The sequence below is a fragment of the Channa argus genome, chromosome 12 (genome assembly GCF_033026475.1).
Source record: "Channa argus isolate prfri chromosome 12, Channa argus male v1.0, whole genome shotgun sequence".
In the NCBI taxonomy this organism is placed as follows: domain Eukaryota; kingdom Metazoa; phylum Chordata; class Actinopteri; order Anabantiformes; family Channidae; genus Channa; species Channa argus.
In genome coordinates this window covers 11,260,200-11,277,981 of record NC_090208.1, presented here as the reverse complement: position 1 = coordinate 11,277,981, position 17,782 = coordinate 11,260,200, and the positions used below count along the sequence as shown (strand labels likewise).

Here is a 17,782-nt window from a genome sequence, read left to right as displayed (position 1 = left end):
AGTGAGAGACTTGTTTGATTTTGCTGCCATCGAGTGGTAACAGCAAGAAGCAACAAGTCAAAAGCTCTAAAACAAGTGGAAGTGAACCATGAGGTAAGTTGGGTAACATTGCTTGATTTCAAATACATTAAATGTTACATTTGTTTTCATTAAAATACTATTTAAAACACTCACAGGCAAGTCTATTAGGTGGTACCTGTACAATCTAATGCAATCTAATACAGCAGCTCTGCCATGGATGCTACTTTTACAGTGTTATAATTTCTCAGTTTCTAAGTTGGTTAGTTAGTTTTAAGTCAGAAAGATTATGAAAAGACGTGGTTCTACTGGTGGCAAAAAAGTTAGGAAACATTGGATCGAATTAGATTGTGTGGTACCTAAACGAGCCAGTGAGTCAGTGAGTGTATGTTTCCTTACATTTTACTATTTATGTGATATTTGTGTGTCATTAGGTGCAGTTTACCTCACATTCCCGTATTAAATCCTTCGTCTTCATTAATTGGGAGAAGGTTAGCTGAGCTGAACGAAGATATTACCCATTTGGATATTAAACTGTCTCATCAGCTTCTTTTGGAACATTTTTGTCGATGAAAAATACCTTTTAGCATAAGTTGTTTAATAATGTCTAGGAAAGCGCTTGTGTAGATATATATTTATCTCATTTTAAACATACTTTATCAGTTATTAATAACAGAAATCTCACATATTTTGTGTTGATATAGCTCATGCCCCTGAATTAAAAATTCTTCAGAATTTGATGTGCGCAATCTTTCAGAGAAGTATTGAATCCGTCCTTAAGAAATTATTTCCTGCTGCCATGATTCACATCAATGTCTGCACACAGCCAAGCGCACTTTTGTGCACCTGTGGAGCTCCTCTGAGCAGAATACTGGTTCATTAATCCGCTTCTAAGTGAGCACTAATACTGGTCACCGTGCCCTGTGGGAATGGAATTATTAATTTCACAGAGCAAACCGCTGCATTAAAGTGCAACGCCACGGCAGGAATCCCAAAACAAGCTTGCAGCCCGAAAGCCAAGTGATATAGCTTCACTTTTCAATTTAAATGCTAATTGAGAGAGCTGAAAACCCAATACAGTGTAATGACACGGTGACTTTGCACAGGGCAGAGATGACATGTTGCCGATAACCAAAGAGAAACAGACACGAAGGTGAAAGCTGCATAATTGACCCTCCTCATTTCTTTATGTAAAGGAAGCCTTTGATGCATTTGCATATCAGAGATAGCTGAAGTCTTCTGAAGTCACCCTATGTAGCTTAATAAAATTGGTGATATTTCCTTACTGTTGGGAGACTGGGAGAAGAAATCCACTTCACATTGAGATAATTTTCCAGTGGGACACTATGGATCCTTCCATAGGCCTTTTTGAAATGCAAAGCCTAGACATGCAACAATGACACTGACGACACAGTGATATTCTGTGGTCTAAATGAATTCAGAGTACGTAATGTTCAGACCATTAAAGTCTGAACATTACGTACTCTATAATAATGACCACTGGGCATTTACCAGGTTTCGCATCATCTTGGAGTTAACACAGGGACATGGATCAATAAACTTGTACCTATGGTAAGATGAGCAGACCTCTAAAGAGACGTGTGCATAACTGAATGTCCTCTCAAATCTCAGTCACATCGTCACGGACATCTAGCACCTCTCAACATGATGAGTAGTTTTGTGAGAAATGCTGCATGTGACAAATGGGTTGGAAACATTTAATGAGATAAAGCCAAAGATGTCTTTGCAGATGATTCATTTTTACAGTACTTACTGACTGTTTAACTAAAGCCCCTTTCAGACATCCTGACAGTCCTGCCATTGTCTGGACTTTCCCTTTTAGATATGTAGCCAACATTGGGAGATAGTCCGTGTGACATGCGTTCTCAAGAAATACTCCAACTATCTGTAACTGTGCAAGTGCTGGAATTTGGGCACTTCAAGCAGGGGGCGGGACATGACACAAAAACAAAGCGACGAAAGTGACAGTGTTTGGCTTTGTAATCTGGTGGTATACCACAGAATCTCGCGCTGTTCCTTGAATTTGTTTGACGATTTCCAGGTCTGCCCTTACCGACAGAAGGTCGCGAATTTCGTTGTCCTTCCAGTTCGACATTGTTGTTGTGTTCATATGAATGAATGGATTCTTTTTCACCTTCAGTTGCTTGTATTTGCCCGGTTTCACTGCAGTCGCAGGAAAATGACCTCATCAACATGCCCCTCTCACTCATCATGAATCCTGAGTATTACCTCCTTCACTCACAAATGAGCTCGGGTGGAGATAATCTGAACTTTGCGATAGGGAGCTGGTGAGGTAAAATCCGGCTAATGTCAGGGCCAACACACTTGGGTGTTTTGCGTTCACACATACAGCCATACTAGAGAAAGTCTGGAAAGTGTCTGAATTCCAGTGCTTGTCTGAAAGGGCTGAAAGGGGCTTAAAAGACTTAAATGGTAACTCTTCATACAGTACAGTAGAGTCTTTTATAGGAATGAGTTAAAGTGATAACCATTAGAGCTACAGCAAAATTTTACTTATAGGCATTTTGTGGGTTTTACACCTATGTGCAGCTCCAACGGTTTGAATTTGGAACAGAAGACCGTGATCTTTAACTGTGATCAGAGTCGTCTAAAAGCAAGCATGGTGATTAGTGGCATGGCTAACCCCAAAAAAATGACAGCTGCTCTCCCTGTGGTCGGCCGAGGTCTCCGCTCAGTTCTGTAAACACCAGAAGGCCTGGAAGGAGAAGGAGCCAGCAACAAGAACCACACCGGACATCTCCAACACCCCTGGCGTTAATATCACAAGGAATTAACACAACAACAAAACCTCAGTGTGGACTTGGTTTGCATAATTAGCTCCGTTTGGTGACAACGGCCTCTACTGAAGTCAAGAAACAAATTCAGAAATGATCCCAGTATCTAAACCGCTTACACTGTACACTGGTGAAAAAAAAATTAGTTTGTTTCTATCTTACCAGTATTTAAAAAGTACCAAACACAGCATCATCACTGTTTTGCCAGTTGGTAGCCTGAGTCATAGATAATGTTTAGCCGTTTCCATCGGAGCAGCTCTACTTCCGAGTGTACCCGTACCACTCCCACACAAGCTCTACTCACGACAGCTCCCAACAACACAGACAGACATTTAAAATAATAATGACAACGAGGCCAAACACATCAGTGAATGCCTTCGTGATGACACTGGCACATCTCTTATCCTTGGGACATTAGAAACACTGTGGCAACACTCAATGACAGACGAAGTGAGTTAAAAAGGAGGTTTTTTTGGGGGGGGATTTCATATATGTGCTTATTGAACCATCCTCCCTTTTCATGTAGATGAGTGCAGCTACACAAATTAATAGAAAGCATTCGAGTGGGCAGTGGGCTAGCGCTGAGGTTTTATGATGTGAGAACCTACCTGGAAAAGGTTTTAATACCAAATCTGTATTGAGATGGAATAAAGCACAATAAAGCTATTGAATTCTGCTAGAAGGATGTATGTGGTGTTACATGTTTTGTTGCACTAACGATGACATGTAATAAGTCATCATTGATATATTTTAATATGACTTAATTCTTAAATGTAAGACAAACATAAATGATGCTACTGTGTCTTAATTTAAAGGACACTGGTCATTTTCTAAATCAATAGTACTGTCAAGAATCCCTAAAGCAACACTAAAGGAATAAGGGATTTTGTGAACTATTTTGGGATGAAGGATGTTTCTTCATCCCAGTGTAGAGAGACATGTGGCTGATGTGTGATGTGTGCAGAGACAAATAAGCTGTTCCAAGTTGCAGACTGACAGACACTACACGTGAGCTAAAGCAATTCGTTGTAGGTTTTGGTGTCGGTTGAAAATACATGGCTCAAGATATTCCTGAATGCTATATTTTCAATAACCATTAACGGCTCAACTGACAACATTTTTAACCGACTCGTGAAGCAAACACTGACTTCATTTAGCTACTGTAGCTAAAGCTGACAAATTCTTCTTGGCAACAGCTTCCATTTCACTGGTGAAATTCAACGATGTCAGGTATAAATCGGGAGAAAAGCTGAAAATAAAGATCATGGGTTATAAACTATCATCTAAAACTTTTTTTGTGTGGTTAAACTGGCACGGTTACCATTAAAAATTGCACATCTGCAGGAAGGGAAGCCTAGACCAGCACAGCAACAATAACTGAGGGGCTGAGGCATGTTGAGACCATTACCAACAACAACATGGTGCAGCGCATGTACAATTTACTGCAGGACTGTGTGTATGATCGAATGTGCTCCTTTCTAGGTCCCTGTGAAATATGCTTACAGTGCACACAACTGCCCACTCTGTGATCTATTGCTTGAGAGACTTACAAAGATTCGCTCATTCATTTTGCTTTCAAGCTCTCTCACAATACCCAAGTGAAATATGACTTACTGTACTTTAACTATCATCTATTCTGTCTCTCTCCAACTAAATCGTCACTAAATATAACCTCTGACAGTTATTGTCCGCTGGCCACCCACTAAATCTTTTATTGTTCTTTAATAAAGACTGGACTTCCTCATCTTTTGCTACAGTGACGAGCTGTGCTGTTGATGCTGATCAGCACATTATTGTAGGGAGACAGAGATGTAACAGAAGCTTGTGCGATGCGTTGGCAGAGAGTGGATGTGGCATGCTGCATGTATGTGTGCTGCCACTGTAAAAATCAATATTTGGAAAAGCAAATGGAAAAAAAAAAAAAAAAAAAGTCAAGCAAGTTTGTGGAGCTCAGACTGAAATGTTGCGGGTCGATTACGAGTCAATTTCATGGACTGCTGGTGTGGCAACATGAATTTAGATAAGATTGCACTGTAGAGAAAACAGCAGCAATGCTCAAGTCAGACGCACACACAGAGAATGATGAAGAATGAAACACACAAAAATTATCTGTTCAAGTATTTAAGCAACAATTCAGCTCATGAAAAATGCATGAAATTGAACTGTCTCCTCCGCCCTCCATCAGGCCTACCTGTCGTTTTGCGTCTTTGTTTCGGCTGCAGGGAGAAGATGACCATTAAAGCCCCCATGGTCCAGACTTTCTCGCTTAGTGATCTGGAAGTCCTGCTAGATTTCACACACTTTCACTCCCACACTAGGAAGGCTGGACAGTGCAAGAAACAAAGAAATGCTGGGAGCCTTACATAAAGAATCAAGTCTCCGCTCTAAACTTCTCTTTTATATTCACCCAGGCTATAGGTGGGCAGTGCGGCGAGCGAAAGGAGTGGGAGTAAAACATGCGTGCCTCTGTTGAGTTTTGAATTTTGACGCGCACCCTCCGCAGCCCCCACCCTTCCCCCCCTTTTCCCGCTCTGAAGTGAGACCTTGCTAGCTGGTCTCTGCTCTGCAAAAGCTACTTTGTGCCAGTTCAGCCCCTAGATTAATTGAGTGCTCGAAGAGGAAGCCAGTGACACGCTGGTGCGAGTGTTACCGACGCTCTTTTCAGCAGATCTCTCCTCACACGGGGAGGGGGAGATCGGAAGAAGGTGAGAGAGCTTATGATGTGGATAACCATTATTCCTTACTAGCTGCCTTTTAACTACATCTCCTGCTGGGGATGATGGGAGGGAAACCATGCTGTGCCCACAGCAGTGAGAAGTCAGGCGGGTGTAAATATTTAAATTATGTACCAGAAATCACCAGTGAGCATCTCTTCAACCTGCTAATGCTGACAAACTGTTTTATCAACAGAGAGAAAATGGATAATGATAATAGGGACATCAGAGTTTATCGTCCACTCAGTATAACATGCTATCAAATCAGCAGATGACAACTGAAATTATGTATCTATTATTGCATTCGATTTTCGCATAGACATTTTAAATAAACAGGTTAATTACTGTGAATTACATATAAACACGTATAATAATAGAAGTGTAATGTGAGAGACATGTGTGACAGTTTGACCATCTGAGTATCTCAGAAAAATACAGCAGTATTTTAACCAAACAAGACATGACTGACTTATTAGTAGCTGTGGACTAAATCTCCAGGAGGGTATAGGGTGTTTTTCCCACCCAGTTACAGCCTATATGGATAAAAAGTGATTGCCTCTTCAGAGTTGATCCTGCAACTGCTTATTTGGCAGACTCACACAGACTTTGTGGAAGATCCCTGGGATTACTGAGAAGGTCTGGGGGTCAGAATCATGTTAAGACTCACATCTTTTCCCCTTCGGATCCTTTGCTTAGAACCACATAAAGAAAGTACAAGAGAGACGCTCGCATGATGTGACACATCAAAAGAGGAAAATAGAATGAAAAGTACTTCCGATCCCTTTGCCACCCACACACAATTCATTTCATGAACTGTGTGACGGCAGCCCAATTCAAAAATGGAACAGCCAACCACTGCAATCAAGTACCAATTTGCACCCACTCCATTAACCTGCTTCCTGTCAGCCGGGTCTACTTTGTTGCTCTGAGGCCTCCTGTGGAGGTCAGACTGAAGGAAAGGCAACGCTGAATTGATAGAGTTTACCAGCATCAATGCTCCAATTTACTGTAGGGGAAGTGATTGTGGTGGTTTTGAAGGTCAAGGACATTTCTGCCCATTTCTTTTGTAATTTGGGTTCTTTTATAAGATTCTGCCCACAAATGTTGGCAATAACTTGAGCATGACACTAGCATTACAATGCTCAATGTCCTTGAAAACAGTTTTTACTGAGGTCAGCAAACAACGGTTTCATGGTTTTGTTTTGTTTTTTTCCCACCTGCACAGTTCTGTTCAGAAAACAATTCAAACTACACAATTTAGCATCCGCCCAGAGACTCCCTGTGCCGAAGTACGGTGCAATTAATAGATATGGGCGAGAAACCCTTTTGCGTTTGCATGTGATGCACACACTTTGGACCTTTCTGATTGGTTAGAAGTGTGAGACTTGCCCAAAGGTGTTGGAAAAACTCAAAAGTGTTTGACCTGATAGGTGGGCAGGATCAATTTATTCTAAAATGTCAAAAGCGCATGAATTAAATGGCTGAAAGCGACTGACCAAAAAGACTGACAAAATGTCAAAGCTGATACAGAATCTACATGTTAAGGTGTAGAGTAAAAATACGGTTTAAATGCTTATTCTATTCATAAAAATTCACTAGTCTCGTCTTTTTCCAAATCACTAGTTTGTCCCGCTTACTCTATACAACTGTTTTTTCTAGACTCAAATTCTCTACTGAAATCTCAGCTGTGAATAAGTGATGTTTTCTGACGCTTCTGTGTGGAGCCAATGAGCACATGTTGAGGATATAACGACTAGCAGAACAACAGAGTTTATAAGTTGATGTCCAAACACGTATTGACATTGATACTGAATAAGGGAGGAAATATCAGTTCGAGAGTAAAATGAAGCTAGGCTAAACATAAGAGACACTGTGTGAAAGTGTCAAAAGCATCGCCACTTAGCATGAACTGCTAAGCTGTAGCCCTATTATGAGGATCGGTCCAAATCAACTGAGCGTGGCTTTTCACAGAGTAGCCCAATTACGTTGCAGCAGTAATGACTTTTCATTAAATTGAACACTCCAGAGAATAGGATGGAATAATTAAATGTCATCATCTCCACATATACTGGGGGCTTAATACTCACCACTTGAGGAAAACAATCTAAGAACAATCTGATTAACTATAACAACTGTTAGCAACTGTTTCATAATTAAAATTAAGTTGAATTTAGGAGAGCAATGGTCACACACATATCACCAATAACGATCAGGACCAGTGGTCAACACATCATGAAAACATCTACTTGAAATGAAATTTAAACACTTGTACATTACTAACATGTAGTACAGGATCATACACTTTAGAGACTTTGATCCATATCGGCATGATGGCATCATGTGGTTGCGGGTTTGTCATGAGGTTTGTCATGTTCATCCATGAGGTAAATCTACTGTTCCACCACATCCCAAAGGTGCATCCCAAAGATCTGGTGGCTGTGAAGGCTGTTATAGTTCAGTGAGCTTATTATGATGTTAAAAATAAAAACTATTTGGATTTTTTTTAACGAGTCCTTGTGAATTGTAGCCTCATTTTCCTGTTCTTAGCTGACAGGAGTGGTCTTCTGCAACAGTAGACCGGCTTCTTTAAGGTTCAACGTGTTGTGCACTTAGAGATTGTATTCTGCCTACCTTGGCTGTAACAGGTGGTTATTTGAGTTACTTTTGTCTGGCACCAAGAACCCTCTTGTGCTCAAAGACATTTAAATAACCTTTGTTCCCCATTCTCGATGCTCGTATGAGAATTCAGCAGATCATCCTGACCATGACTGTGTCTACATGCACCTAAGAATCAAGGTTACTGAAACTCTGTGTTCAGTATACTGTACATGAAGCAGAAGAGGAATCAGATTTCTCCTCCACCCGGGGCTTATTTCGGAAGCCTGGCGCACAGATTTTAACTGTATAGAGACAGAAAACGCCGCTTTCTGACTTTTCTTTTTTGTGTGTGTTCCTTCGTGTTGACTGGTAAAAATGAGTTATTTCGACTTCTACGAGGCACTTTGTGCTAGTTTAATTTGATGTCTGACTTTAGGCAGACTTTGTTTTTTTAAATATGAGCTGGAGAGGCATGTAGAAATATCTCCAAGCAGTTAGAGAGACCAGTACTTACTGTGAAGACCCTTTTCCAGAAATGAAAGAAACATGGACACTTTAAGACTTTCTCCGAATGTGAAAAACCAAGTATAATAACTAAAAAAGAAGGAAACATGCTCAAGGGCTAAGTGCAAATCCAACTAAAAATTTCCTAAGAGACAACTGGGAAATAAATAAATAAATAAATAAATAAAAAATTAATCTCCACAGTCAAGCAACGTCTGCACAAGTCTGAATTTTCTGGGAGAAAAGCATGTATGGTAGGAAGCCATTGCTTACTTCTAGACATAAGGCAGCACACTTGGATTATGCTGGAGCATGTTAACAAACCAAATTAGTTTTTGATTATGTGAAGAAAAAAAACACAGTGCCTTGTAGGGGAGGCCCACTATTCCCACAGGCAAATAAGGTAGAGGTTTGCTGATGCTTTAGAGGTGTGTGTCTGCATCAGACACTGGAGCCCTGCATAAAGTGCAAGGAAGAACGAATGCAGCCCAATATCAGAAGATTGTTAAGCAAAGACTCCAACAATCAGCCCCCCACCAAAACAAATGTAAAAAATGAAAGAGCTGTAGATCCTGCAAGAAGACAATGATCCAATGCACAAAGCGAAGTGGACAGTAATGGTTTGAAAAGAATAAGGTCAATGTTTTAACATGACCTTCCTAGTGTCCAGATTCAGTGGACAGATTTAAAAAAGGCTGCACATGGCAGACAACTAAGCAACCTGGCATATTTGAAATACTCACATCTAACAAGGATACAAACAGTGCTCAGAGGGTAAAGAGGTAAAGAAGGTTATAAAGGCAAACTGAGGACATAAAAAGTCATAGAGAACATTTCATGAAGGGGGATAAAACGATAGATATAATAAAGATATAAATTATAATTTCACTATAACTTTTTTTATACACTCGAGTATTTTTAGTTACTTATGACGATGACGGAACACTTTTGATCAATGTGCAATAAATATTATCATGATAAAAACATACGTATTTTTCCATTTCATCCACAGCACTTGAGATAAAGTCCATTATCATAAGTGGAAGGCTTTAAGCTTTTTTCCCCATCTACCCCACATTTCATCCTGTTGTTTATTCCTGTTTGTTCAATGCCATATACAGGATTTCATTAAAAGGGCCACGGCCATCCTGTAGGTGTATGTGACTCAGACACAGACTAGCGAGCCATTCTGTGGGTGGGTACTTGCCCCCACTGTCTATTGAACTAACAGTGCAAAGGCAAATGGAAATGCAGTTGAGCCATCGCCACAGGAAGCTTGTGAACAGCTCTTCTAGCACAATGAGCCTGATGAATCAGACAAGTTTAGCTGCACAGAGGTGAAGACAAAAGCGGGGGGTTTGCGTAAACATTTCAGATGCTTGTGCTCCTAAACCGAACCTTTTTGAAGGCAAAGGCCAAAGTAACACATGGAACAGAGCTCTAAACTGAGGAATACTGCCAGATCTTTTATTCTCAGGACAAAGCGCAACCAAAGTGCACAGCCCACACTCTCACCCTCACCCCTCCCTCTGCCAGGAGTGGACTACCTGCTCAGCAGAGTCCGATGGCATAGAGAGACAGAGAATCACATTGAATTCTATATTCTTCTCTACGTGTATTACTGTAAAATAATGTAAAATAAATAATAAAAACTCCCATTAGTAGAACAGAACACAACTCAATAGAAAACTCTACAGCCTCCACATGATCATTCCATTGAATCAGCAGAGACCATAACCTTTATGAAGTGAGGATTTATCAGAGTGGATTAATTCCCGCTACGTGTACCCAGTCAAGTGTGCGCATTTGATTATTTTAAAATACAGTAAAGTAGTTTCATCAGATATTCTTGTTGCCGATCTACAAACAATATTTTTTCCTGTAAAAATAATTTCTGTTTTGGTTCAGAGTTTATTTATTTTCAATTATTACTATTTAAAATTCACATATTTTTACTAATCATCAAAGATTAAGTTATTTATTATATATTAAGCATATTTGTTTCTCATTTGGAAGCATTTTTAAAATCTCTTAAAACAACAGCACCTACATTGTCCACAAAGTGGCAGCAAAACAATGTTAAGTACAATCACCAACCAGGTTTTGTATTTTAAAGGATGTGACGATGTGCTCTATAAACTGCTTATTTTTTAGTTTTAGAATGCAGCGTTTTACTCCAGTATTCATCTTTGTGACATAATGAACCCATGACGTTTTTCAAATCAATAATAATTATACAATAATAATAAAATGACTACTTGAAGCATGAAAGTTCAGCCAGTGCTTCCACTAGGGACATACAAGCAAGAGATAAGTCTAATGTGCAAGTCAGGCATGGTGGATATCCCATCAACTGATATATGAAGCTAAGCTGACACAGGTTTGCTTCAGCTATCCCACACATCATCTACACCACTTTTCCTGTTTAGGGTCACAGTGGGGATCTCTGCTGTCATTGGATGAACAGCATTTTGAGGCCCTGGACAGATCTCCAATCCATTACAATGAGACTAACAGAGGCAGACATCAAATCTCACGAGAGTATCAGGAGGAAACATACAACCTCCATAAAGAAAAATCGCAACCAGCCGGCCTGGACTCCAGCTGTGAGGGAGCAGTGCAACCCCTCCCCCAGCATGCTGCCCTATTTGTGTCAAATTATCCTCCAGCAGTTAGTGCACAGAGTGATGACCACCTTAAGGCTGCTTAAAGGCACCTGCTGCCCTTCCCGCTGTCATCATGCAACCCAGACCACAGAAGAAGAAAACTGACGTGTAGCCGGGAGCAATCAAGAGTCGAATCACTAACTGCTCTACCAACTGAGCTAAAGCCCCATAATAAAAGCAAACACCCAGTAGTCGCTAAATACAGTGTGACCACACTCAAAGGAGACACCTACTTTATATACAGGAACAGTTACGCTGATTTTATCATAATGTAAACTGTGTAAAATGTACTGTAAGAACTATATGTACATTTATAGTGTTGGCAGAAAACTTGTTATATCAAATTGTAATGAAGGACCAACGACCGTCTACGGAGTGCTTCTGTCTTCAGCTGCCATCAGCCTGATGCAGGAAAATGTGGACTGTGATTACCTGCAGAGTGATGGGGAGCACAGTGTCAACAGGTTTGAATCTGCAGGTGTTCAGTAGAAAGAGAAAGACAAGGTGAAGAAGAAGGTTTTCTTTCTTTTAATCAGCAAAAAAAAACAAAAAAACAAACCCAAATACAAATACACTGTACAACCCATGCAACAGAACAAAAAAAAGATAACCCTACTTTCCTGAAATAAACTATTTTCATAGAAGGTAATCTACTCATACTAAATCAATATTTATTATAAAAACAACAACAACAACAAATACTTATTTTAATGGGCTCATTTGTCACTTGGAAATGCACCGTTATGGTTTGGACTGTAGAGGGAGCAATTGATTTCCAGTGTTCTCAGTCTGCAGAAAGCCATATCAGGGAGAGGGATCACTTGCAACATTGTGCGACTTACCCTACAACAATCTAATGTTATCTTATCTGCAGCTAAAAGCATGCCAGTGTTGATTCAATTTGTCCTGTTTAAACAGTATTTAGATCCCAACCACTCTGCCTTTGAACGAGTGCACATTATATCCAGCATATATTTTTACAACAAAGATTAGTGGCCCTTGACAAAAAGAACAATGTAAATAACAGAGAGCAGATGTCCTTTCGTTCTTTCCATGACGTAGTGTAATACACAGCTCTTGCAAAAGCACTGTGCACGCTGCCAGAGCTCTTTCTAATCTTCTCTCTCTAATATAAATCTTTGACTATCTGACGCACATTCGAAATTTTGTTAGAGCTTTGTGCTAGTTCAGAGGCTGATGGGCTATGTTTTTTTGGGGGGGGCGTGTTATAAATAATAATAAATCAACCATCCACCAATTTGTATACATTTCTAGTTGTTTTACACTGGTCTAATAGTTGTTCATTTTTTTTTGTGTGATGGTCGGACATTTAGGTTGTAGTTTTAGGGGGCACTACTTCGAGGTAAACTACAAGCATAATCTCTTCGGTGAAAATCCAACTTGTTTTCAGTGGGTGACAGCAGTTGTTCTTGTCTGCTGGACTGCTTCATTCCTGCAGTAAAGACGTCCAAAACGCTTTCACTCCTCATGAATTTACTTTCTCAGTGACAATAAAACAAGTCATACAAGCCTTCAGAGTCTCCTGCAGGTTAAACTGAGTGAACCAAACAGCTTAAAGGCTGCCTAACTCTGTACGCCACCTACAAAAACACTGGAAAACATTCACTAACCTGGCATTTTCCTATAATGCAACACTAAACGTAACCAGGTATCCACCTTTTGGGTGTCTGGGAACATAGGCTAAGTGAACTGCCTTATCTTTGAATTTAGGATGAAAAGTCAGAAAATAAAATACGGTATGCTTCAATAGCCATGTCATTGTATTACTTTCACAGAATGAGTCAAACAGCGTAGCTCTTCATTAATGGCTCATATCTTCCTGAGCAAGTCATTGCATACAGCATCTGGCATAATGGTTAATTATAATAAAGTGTTTTTTTTCCCCATTTATTTTTCCAGGGACAATACAACATTGTTACATCTAAGTAACCTATGCAGTATATACAGGGCATATAGCAGTGTTTATTGGGTTTTATGGATGGTAATAACAATATATCTGCAATTAGATTAATCCACCCACGTATCAGTCAGGCTCCAGTAAGAATCCAATCACAAGTACGTTAAATCAGGCAGTGATGATCCAGTCTGTTTGGTGACTGCTGAGAGTAGAGGAAAACTTGCGGCAGGAGTCAGCACTTTCCTGCATCATCCCTTGAAACTCGGAATCTAAGAACTGCCAGCAAAGCGGCACTGTTTAAAGAGGAAATGAAATAGAAAAGGGAGTGAGAGATGGGTTCACATCAGTGGCAATTGTAACATTTGTTAATGAATGGTTCTCTTTCCCTGCATATGGAGGAAATAATGGAATGCAGCAGCAGGGAATTAGATTACGAAATACTACAGAAGTACTACTTCACAGATGTGCGATAGGCAATAACGGAGATGTGGAAAAGCAGTGACCGATGCTAATGTAATCACTCGGCTTGCAAAAATGAAAACCTGACATGATAGAAATATTTAAACATTCATAATATTGTGAAAAGACAAGAATCCTCCAGCAGCAGTTGGCAAAGACAGACCCCACATCCTGATGCTGATTTCAGAAAGAACCTGCCACCTGCTGTTTGTGAATATTGGCCAATTAAGTGCAGCCTTTAGAGGACACGAGAAAGACACTGGTTGCAGAGGTAGTCAGGAGGCATATTTTCAAAGACACATACCAGCAGCAGGGAACGATAAGTGACGATGAGAGTCTGCACATGCAAGCTGAACAGTTAATGACATGCATGACGGATGACGGATGACGGTGGTGCAAGCTAACAAAACGCAACAACAAAACGCTTAGTTTTTTCTTTCCTGCACGGTGACTGAATCCTCTGCTGTGAGCAGTATCTTGTGCACAGTCACCCTGACACCGGTCTAACCATAATGTGTTGCTGCAGCGACAACGGGCTGCATTACCTGGCCAGATGGTCTGAAACAGTGGGAATCGGCCTCGTGATGTGCACAACGTCCGACTGCTATCAATTGTGGAAAAACACGGTGCAGCAAAAAGGTGACTTCCCTTCAAATAGTGGAACAAAAACAAAACCATAATTTCTGCAGCAGGGCCAAGCAGGGAAGCTCAGCACTTTTATGTTTATTAAACCCTAGTGGATCCATTATTGGTTTGTCACTGTATCTTGGGTAATAAAATACCTCTTGTACACAGTGTAGTGCAGGGTAACGCCGTCGTTTGCAGACATGTCGAATAAATTATGAGAAAGCCTTGACGAGCACTGTGTAGTTGTGTCTATGTGAAGACGTGAACACAATCTGTTTACTTGTCATTCTCACCTTTGTTCACATTTTTCTCTCTTTCTTCCTCCCACTTTTCTTTGAACAAGTGCTGACTGTAAACAGGGCTCAGGTGTGTGACTCAGCACTACCCTCAGTAATGCGTGCATGTACAGAATCTTCCTCGAGCCATAATAAAAAACTGAGGAGCAGGCCGGAGTCATATTTTTAATGAAGTTGTCCTACTGCCCCATAAAACACATCCAGCAAATTCAATGCTCACGAGAAATTGTTTTTTTAAAAAACAACAACAAAGACAAACAAACAAAAAAATCTGCTTATTACATTCGGACTGCAGATGGAGACTACACAGACTTTGAACCTCCTGCACCAGTGGTTATATGCCTAACATGGAAGCCGGCCAAGCAGTCACACTTGGTGAGCGAGTCTCAATGGCATCCGTTTGTGGTGATCTGTCATTAGCACGGCCCCACCTGCTGCCATTGTGCACCCTGCTGGCTGCTGTCTGTGTGACACTGGGCACCCTGTAACAGATCAGTGCTCACTGAGCCGTGCATGACATCACCAAGGCTCCAAAACAATGTCTAGAAATTGCAGAAGACTCCCAACACTGGAGCTTTTCCACTCATTCCGATGTGAAACGTGTCGGGTCAAGTCAAAACATATCAGGATGAAATTTCTTACTGGGCAGCAACACATGGCAAATCAGCACAGACATCAGAAATCCGGGTTTGATTACCTCTAACCGAAGCCCTTCATCACTTCTTAACACAGTAGATATGGCATTGCAGCAGTGTAATGAGGAGTGACCACTCTGAATCATAACACATCACGCCCGAATCATCTCCAATAAAACAGGGGAAAAAAAAACAAAAAACAAAAACACATCCTCTGATATGTGAGGATGAAGCTAATAAAACCCTTTCATGGTACATGCAACAACATGATTGCTGCAGTTATTTGAAAGGGACAAATATCACTAAATAAGCAATTCTCGTGCTAGATGAAAACATAATTTAATGCTCCTTTGAATCGGAGTGGCCCAAAAGCCCAACAGCAATAAATATTACACCTCACTCCACTTAATTTGAGCAATGTTGCAGACTGTACATGTTCATTCAACACGTGACCTTAACCAGAATGCAGTTTAAGTCATCTGCACAAGAAATAATAAACTTAAACCTATTATTAAATATGAAGTTCAATAAGCTAGTTTTTTTTTTCAGTCAAATATCTTGTTCAGCTAAGAGGGTGGAAATGTATCCAGAAATGTAAGGTCATGTAGTGAAGTGAGCAAAGCAATGGTCGATGTACATAAACCATTTTTAATGAGGCTTTTAAGGCACCTCTGCTCCACTGGAATACAACAAAATGAGCAAATACACTTACTGAAATGTATGAGTAAAGTTATGTGACGGGATTGTAAAACCCTCCACAAGTATTTAAGCCTCTACCTTGAAGGGTTGAGTTAGCACCGTAGATTTACATATTAGTCTCCTGCAAAAGATTTTACCCAAAAGTTGGGTTGCACAATAATGTTTTTATGGTGTTTGAAATTGCTACATTTACGGAGGATGTGTTTAATTGTTGTGGATGCAACGGCGTGAGCTCCTCGAGAGACCGACATATATATGCTGTGATGCTTTTCAACAGATTCAACAGGTTACGGAATAATTGATAAATTAAAAAATAAAACTGCAGTTTTGTCTAAAATGTAGTAATCTACTGTAAATTATTTTAAGTCGTAAAGGGTGTTTAGTGAGGCTACTATTATATAGAGTATGTCTAAATGCCCTGCAATGTGCAATATTACAGAGTAATTTCCCTCCTCTTTATAATCCTCACTTCTAAAATGACTTACAGTCAATTCACGGTCAGATAAGTTGTATATGTGACATATCTGACATGAAAAATTAATGTGATTACACATTTTCAATATGTCAAGTAATAACTTTATGAGTCAACCCTGCATGACTGTGTTTATCTGTGTGCACACTGGTGCAGCTTAAATACCAGCTGAGAAATGCAATTGTGTGGCGTTGGATAAACAACCTTGAACAGCCCTCGGCTCAACCGGGTTCACAAATGGCACCACGGATGACACATTCATCAACTCCCTCCTGCCACAATCTCTTTTATGATCTATATGGCTGCCTCCAATGACAGCTCATCAGCAAACATGACAGGTGAAACACTAGCAGTGTCAGTGATGGTAATAGTGTGGGGACGCTCAAACCCCAACCAACATGCATCGCTATTAATAAACCATTGAGTGGAGGGGAAACCCTTTTCCCCTGGGGAAATGGCAAGACATGTTGCAAGTCCTCTTTTCACACAGTCGGTAACTAAATGCTGCCTGTGCCAGGGGCTGCGGGAACGGGCAGGTATCACCTCCTCTCTTATGTTCCCCGCATTAAGGGCAGATTATGTGTCAGTGCTCGGAAGTTGGTGCAAGAGTTTCGTTGTGCCACGTCACGTCGATTCATTTTGTTAGTATCAGTCTTATCTGATTTACTGTAAGAAGGCAGGGAAATTATTAAAATGTAAGTAGCAGCAGTGCAAAATGAGAGAAGTGCACGATTCCTTGAAAAGATGTGTTTACTGTCCAACTGAAACGATGACTTCGAGCCAGCAACTTTGGTCATTAATACTTGTGGTATTTAGATTGAGAGGTGGAAATAAGAGCGTGCCTTTGTTTCATGTCTCTTCACATTATCCGATAGATCATCGAAGACAGCGTGCACTTCAACACTTCAATCCCGATTGTGGATTGTCTGTGGATCTTGATCCTGATCTGAAACTAGAAGCCAGTCGATATGTACAATCTACCAGCCTGTCTTAAATATCAACCAAGCTCACACAAAGGGCTTCAGATCATATACAGTATTATACAAGCTGAGGGACTGCACCACTAAAATAATATCTTATTACGGTGTAATGCCTTTATCCTCCTCTTTCATTGCACTAATGTGCCCACTCTGCAACCACAGAAACAAAGGGTGCGGGCCACAGATTCTCCTCAGAGTGGATGTTACAGTACATATCCTGCCGGGCTAATTTAGCAGCACACACTTAGCAGTGACTGAAAAAAAAAAAAACCCACTGCGATTATTACTGTTGTGTCAAAAGAAAGTCAATTGCATTGCTACCAAATGCATAAACACCACAATAATTGTGGAGATGGATGTGGGATAAAGCAGTAAACAGC

The 17,782-nt window shown here is 40.4% G+C and overlaps 1 protein-coding gene across 5 annotated transcripts in view; it reads right to left on the bottom strand.

Annotated features, from left to right (window-relative positions):
• Positions 1-17,782, bottom strand: part of kcnip4a (potassium voltage-gated channel interacting protein 4a) — a 116,596-nt gene that overhangs the window by 43,463 nt on the left and 55,351 nt on the right. Inside the window, exon 1 of one of the 5 annotated variants that reach the window (XM_067525194.1) lies at positions 5,026-5,335. The exons of the other annotated variants lie outside the window; for them this stretch is intronic. Within the exon in view, the coding sequence (XP_067381295.1) occupies positions 5,026-5,083 (58 nt within the window). The 5' untranslated portion in view covers positions 5,084-5,335. Of the gene's footprint in view, positions 1-5,025; positions 5,336-17,782 lie in introns of those variants that run through there. 5 annotated transcript variants of the gene reach the window in all.